The 6,769-nt window shown below is 38.5% G+C and overlaps 1 protein-coding gene across 1 annotated transcript in view; it reads left to right on the top strand.

Moving 5' to 3' along the window:
* The first annotated feature begins 606 nt into the window (after window positions 1-606).
* LOC132833286 (WD repeat-containing protein on Y chromosome-like) overlaps window positions 607-6,769 on the top strand; it is a 69,743-nt gene continuing 63,580 nt past the window's right edge. The window contains exons 1-2 of the mRNA XM_060851450.1: window positions 607-612; window positions 4,988-5,218. Of these exons, the coding sequence (XP_060707433.1) occupies window positions 607-612; window positions 4,988-5,218 (237 nt within the window). The remainder of the gene's footprint in view (window positions 613-4,987; window positions 5,219-6,769) is intronic.

The raw sequence follows: 6,769 nt of genomic DNA, 5'->3' as shown, positions 1-6,769 counted from the left end.
GTATAAATCCTTTATGTGATGGATTGGGCATCTATCCAGCTGTGAGAGGCAGTCTACCATTTGTTTAAACTCCCCACAGAGGCAAAGCTACCGGTCACACTTGATGTGACTGGTGATGTCTATTCCACAAACTAGACTGGTTTGTTGATTCCTTTGCTTTCCAGCCTTCTGATTTATGCCTCTACTTTTGTCCGTAAGGCAAATGGCACTGGGCAGGCCTTGCAAAATCATGGAATTGCTTCCTGGTCAACATGTAAGGTGGCCTTGGCACCTTTGATAGTTCCTAGACCTTCCTGAAAAACGTCTGAGTATTAAACTAGGACTTCACTCAGGCAGCCATTTTCTAACCAAAACGTGCTGAGCCAATCTAGGTCAATCTTTCTCAACCAGTTTCACCCTATCAAACTTTGGCTGGAGCCTTTTACTATAATCAATGGTAACTGACCCAGCAGTTTCTCATAAGTGATAGGGACCAATGTTGTACTCTTAATCTGTAAATGTTCTGCAGTATAGGTCCTCAATCTAGCTGTGGTCTTGCATAAACTTCATGGTTGGAGTTCAGAGTGAATTTTGGTAAACTCTGGTTCTGCAATCACTGAAATAGCCATGGCGGTATCAACCTCAATTAGAACAGGGTGACCATTTTGATTGGTTCTGATTTGGATGTTGCTAAGCAATTTAACTGTTCCAAACCAAATGTAGGCAGATTTTCCAGGCTGTGTATTCGCCTAAATACTGGCCTATGAATTCCGATAGTCAATTTAGGTCTAGTGCGACTCTTGCAGTGTTCAATCTGCATACTACAAGCAAGTAAGAAGCTATGGCAGCATACTATAATGGCTTTCTGGCCGGATCCTGAAGAAAATTTTAACCGTTTGGCTGAGGCTTTGTTTTGTTTTGGGATTTTGCTATGGGCTGACCTACAGTTCCTTTGCTCAGGATATGTCCTGAGCAAGGCTATGCAATTGCATTCATTCAAGTGTTGTTCTGACTGGCGAGGGTGTTCATTTCCATCGGAATACTCTGCAACTCGTGTGCTCCACATGCTGCATTTTCTAATGATAAAGCCAGTTGTAGTGCTTGTTTGAAGTCTTATTGGGCTTTAGCTAGTAGGTGTTTTTATATGATTACATCATTAATCCCACATACCAAACAGTTTCTCAGCATTTCTTTAAGAGTTAATGATTGCATCATTAATCCCACATACCAAACAGTCTCTTGGCATTTCATTAAGAATTAAACCAAACTCTGCCAGTGGTTTTACCCTAGTCAAAAACCCTGATATAATTACCCTGTTTCTTGAATTGCTGAGTAAAACTGAAGCATCTCAGAATTAGAGGAGGCTTGGTGTCGTAAAATTCCTTAACTAAATCCATCAACCCTTGAAAGGTTTTAGTATCTAATGGTAAAAACAATGACTGCAGATGCTGGAAACCAGATTCTGGATTAGCGGTGCTGGAGGAGTACAACAGTTCAGGCAGCATCCAAGGAGCAGTAAAATCAATGCCTCTAATACCTCAAGGAAAGTTAGGCTTGTAATAACTAAAAAAACTGCAGGTCCACAAGCTGTTAAGAGAATTACTTTTTGCTTTTCATCTGCCCTAATGTGATTGGCCTGGAAAAAAAATAACACATTCTTTCCACATAGTGGGCCCAATCTTTGGTTGCAGGATCAAACAAGTCAAGCTTTCCAAATAGCTGTGTGATGCCAGAAATGCTTACCCCAATTCAAAGATGACTGTTGGGAATGAATTTCTTGAGGAGTATGCTTTTCTCTTATTGCCATTGAAATAACTCCACACAGGTCGGTATCCCGTCACCAAGTCGTCCTTTATTTACACGTGGAGCATCCTTGACACTGATTTAGCTTCCTCAAAGCCAGCTCTCAACATGACCAGAACCTTTGACACTCCTGTTTATATCTGGTCTGAACTGGTCCTGAACTTTCATTTAAAATAACAATGAGGCTGATAGTGTATATTGTTATTCACGGGCGAATCACATGACAGCTTATGGTGATGCCAGATTTTCAGGTAAACACAACAATCTGAAAGCTGGTGTCTGAGATACTCCATCACTAGTTTTGTGATCTCCCTGTCTGACTTAACATTTAAATGAATTGAATGGCATGACATTTCAATACTTGATCAGCAGATACAAATTAAACCGATCGCAAAAAGTTGATGATTGTCCTTTTCAGTTTAAATGTCCTTTCAGTGGAAAGATAAGTGTTAGGTACATTCAGTCAACCTCTCTTGAACTGAAAATGTAACTCGTACTTTTGTTGACTCTTCTTTCTAAATTTTTTTTGTTAATTTTATCTTCTTTACTTGCTTTACTCTCCCTCCTCACTTGATGAAATTCTCTTCATTCCTCTTTCTGTATTTTATTTAACATTGAATTTGCTATTCACACTTGCACTTACATATTCAAACCATGTGATGTTGGTTGCTGTCTCTCTTACTCAGATCCTACATGCTTTACGTCATGCTATTTTTATCATGTTATTCCAGCAACTCGGCAAATTATCATGGAGACTAAAAGAATTGGTAAATCTCATGGATGTCTAATGAAAGTCTAAATTATGTATTTATTTTGCTAGGCACAGAAATATTTGGATCATTAAATCGTAAATCAAATTTTCTAGTTTCCTCCCACAGTCCAAAGATGTGCGGGTCAGGTGAATTGGCCATGCTAAATTGCCCGTAGTGTTAGGTAAGGGGTAAATGTAGGGGTATGGGTGGGTTGCGCTTCGGCGGGTCGGTGTGGACTTGTTGGGCTGTAAGTAATCTAATCTAATCTAATCTAATCTGTCACTTTAATTAAAATATTAAATGGATTACCAACTACAGGAATTTTATACGTGTAAAATCTGAGAGAAGCTTTGTATCTTAAGATGTAATGTTTAAAATCTGGAAATACTATTAAATTGTACATTATATATGGTTTATGACAGTAATTCACTTTCCACAACTGATTTTATTTTAACTCATCAGTTCTAATTCAGTTTTCTGCTCTGTTGTTGTGCTGTGTCTTTCTCAAAGCTTTAATCTCATTGATTAACTGTTGGTCCTGTTTATTAATGTCCCAGGTTTCTTTGCTGCAGTTATCCACTCACATTTTCAGAAAGTTATGTTTGAGGATGTCAACCATGGTAATAGGTTCAGATTCCATTCCAGGACTTGAGCACAAAAAAAAATCAATGTTGGCGGTCCAGTGTAGTTCCAAGGGATTGCTGCATTGTTGGAGGTGCTGTCTTTTAGATGAGATATTAAACCCTCAGAAGTGGATTTAAGAGACCACTTGTGACACGACTTAAAGCAGCACAGAGAAATTATCCCTTGGGTCCTAGACATTTTTTATTGCATATCAATATCACAAGGATATATTATCGTTTGCTTTTATGAACTTGCTGTGCACAAATTTCATTATTACACTAGTAATAAAGCGCTGAATTTTATTGTTACCTTGGTCCTTGCTCCTTTCTTCAGCTAAAAAGAAGAGTGGCAGCTCGCACACAATCCTGACAGCTGCTCTGCATCGGTTTCCCACTGGGGGTAGTGAATACAGCTTTAAAGCAGATTTCTCTTTGGAGGGAATTGCACTTTTGAGAGATTCTGGATATTCTGATTCTCTGGTGGCTCCATCGTTCCTGCAGCATCACGAACTGCAGGCTTGCTGAAGAGTTCATGAAAGTCTGGCATTAGGGAATCTCAGAAAGGGGTGTGGGGGTAATGTTCGAGAGGCTCAAACTGAGGGAACTGTTGTAGGAAGTGATGACCTTGGGTGCGAAATAGGTGTATACCTCTGGACTCAAGGGCCCTCCAAATAAGGCTCCACTGTCTCTTAGTCCAACACCAACCTCTAAAGCTCAAGGGCTTTCTGGTCTATGCCCTACACTCTCCCTCACTGAAGATAAAATACTGGTGATTTGAGATTCTTGACCTCATTTAGCTTGAGGGCAGTTAGATCCCTGACATGTCCCCACTTCTGTAAAACTTCAGACACACTCTGGGGCAGCTGAGTAGGCAGTGACAAGGTGACCCACTGAATTTTATGTGCCTCCTACCAGGGCTTGATTTTATGTTCCAGAGGGTGAGCGTAAAATTCAGTGTTATGCTTCAAAAAGGAATATGTAAAGCATTTTGGGATGCCAGGCTACCAGGAAATCAACTGCATAGCTGCAAGTTATTTTCCTTTTTGCAGAGTTCAGAAAGTCTCACTTTTGTGTCTACAGTGTAGATTTAAAGCTAGATAATCGATTAGTTAACAAGAAACAAAATGCTTATCATTAGCAATTCTGTTTTGGTAAGTAAGACCAGTAGAATCACCAATGGATTGATTCTCTGATTTGATTTTCTCTAGGCCCAAATGAAAATGGAATATTATAAGGAGAAGGAGCATACACAAAAGCCATTAGAGGCAAAATAATTGAGAAAATACCTCTCCTCCTTATCTCTGTAAACAGTTACATTTACATGAAATCTCCACACTCTTATCAATCCTTTTCATCGTTGCACCATCGACTGATCTATATTTGGTTGCTCTGACTTAATATTCAGGAATTAAATTCCTAAGCTTCTACCTCTCTTCCTTTAAGGCCCTGCTTAAAACCTCATTATTTGACTTAGGCTTTGCTTACTTGCCCTAATATCTCTTTATATAGTTCAGTGTTAAATCTCCTCAGAAAATGTTCCTTGAATGTTTAAAGTACATTAAAAATGCGTGTCATTGTTGTTTTCAACCTATTTAACATTGGAAAGTATAAAGTGATGTGTAATATACATATATTTAACTAATAATACTTTTATTCGAGTTTCAAGGTTATACCGGTGGTTACTGAGGACAGGAGCCTATTTCAGGCTGACCATGATATATGCACAAAAGGAGACATGAACCAGGAAATTATAGGCCATATAGTCTGACACTACTTACGCTTGTAAAGCGGTTGAGAATGTTTTTTCTCTAATTTTTCTTTTTCGCACAGGGTGATGACTATGATGTCACAAAGCTGGAGTTTTCAAGTACAAATGAACCAAATCAGAAACCCAAAGATGTTATTTTCCATCTTCCAGCCATTCTCAAAGAAACTCCTCACAGGGAATCAATTCTTCGCATATGCCCCACTGCAGACAGTAACTTTATGCTCATGGGGCAAGATGGCCTGATTTCCTTCTGGTCGTCAGACCTGATGTTTGTGAAAAGCAGGTCTCTTTTTGTGAGTATTCAGAGAAAAACTTCATGGGAGAGGTTGGTGGAGGAGGTGATCAGAGATTAGCAAAGGCAATTTAGCTTTGTTATAAAACATTCAGTATATTGACAGAAATTGTTTAATGTATATGTTTAAATGTCATACATCATTCCTTCAAAAAATGTGACATTGTGGGAATTTAATTTCAGAATTGTATAGAGTAAACTGCAATCAAGTACCATCATATTCTACTGCTAGATGGAGTAAACCTTTGCTAAAAACATTAATTGCTCACCTTGAAGTATCACTGGAGCAGAATTTTTAAAAATATAACATTCTACTAAGTTTGATAGCTCACTTTCACAATTCCATCTATTGCAGAATTACAGAATCACAAACCCAACTGAACTGAGATAAATTAATTCAAATGTGCTATGCAATTTTTGGTTTATGAACCAAAGGTTTTGGTCAATTTGCTTGATGACCAGGTGACTTCCCCTGAAGAAATTATATCAGTTGCATAGTGTCTTTAAAAGGGAAATTGAACATGGTGGGAAGAAGAAGGAAAATGGGGAGAGGAAGAGTTCATTACAGGTGTAATGTCCAAAATGTTGAATCTTGTATGTAGTTAACTATACAAAAGTGCATATGCTGGAAACCAGAGTTTAGATCAGAGTGGTGCTGGAAAAGCACAGCAGGTCAGGCAGCATCCAAGGAGCAGGAAAATCGATGTTTCGTGCAAAAGCACTTCATCAGGAATAGAGGTAGGAAGCCTCCAGGGTTTATCTCTCCTGCCTGACCTGCTGTGCTTTTCCAGCATTACTCTGATCTAAACACTATGTAGTTAACTATACTCAGCGCTGGTTCTTGGTAACATGCTGCTAAGATGGCTTCGTTTGCTCGTCTCATTCCTTTGTTCTGAGTCACTAGCACTCATCACGAACTGATCTGCCCAATTTGCATCACTTTCTATACAGGGTAATATCCTGTAATATAAAACAAAGTAAGTTTTAATTCAATAGCGATAACAAACTTCTGCCACTGGAATTATGCCAAATTTGTAGCCGATAACCCCTTGTGTTGCTCTGTATAAAGGAAGCATAATTTCTTGTATATGACCAAGAAAGTAGAATTATTGCAGAAATTAGAGGTGTTTCAGAGAATGAAAACTAAGTGAGGAAGTTTTATGGTGAATGTGATGTTTAGAAATCTTCAGAACTAAGTAAACTGAAAACTATACGTAAACTTAAAAGTGATGATTTAGACAATGTTGATAGAGTATATGTGAAAGGAGAGTGGAATGATATAATTGACTGTGCTCCTATTGATTAAGCAAGCCAAGGTTTTCCATAGTGAGTGGTGTGTTTCAACTACAGCAACTGAGTTGATAAGCGAAATTTGACTTGTGTCATAAATAAAGGATATCATAGAATAAGGCAGTTAAGGATGTAACATCTCAGATTGTCACGAGGCTATTGAAAATTACACAGATGAGGGCACCAAATGAATTGCTCATGAAAAGCTGTTGCATAAAGCTCTGATGTTAATGAAACATCCCTATTTTGGCATTATACATGG

Source organism: Hemiscyllium ocellatum, chromosome 36 (genome assembly GCF_020745735.1).
Source record: "Hemiscyllium ocellatum isolate sHemOce1 chromosome 36, sHemOce1.pat.X.cur, whole genome shotgun sequence".
Taxonomy (NCBI): Eukaryota; Metazoa; Chordata; class Chondrichthyes; order Orectolobiformes; family Hemiscylliidae; genus Hemiscyllium; species Hemiscyllium ocellatum.
This window is presented reverse-complemented; position numbering and strand designations above follow the sequence as displayed.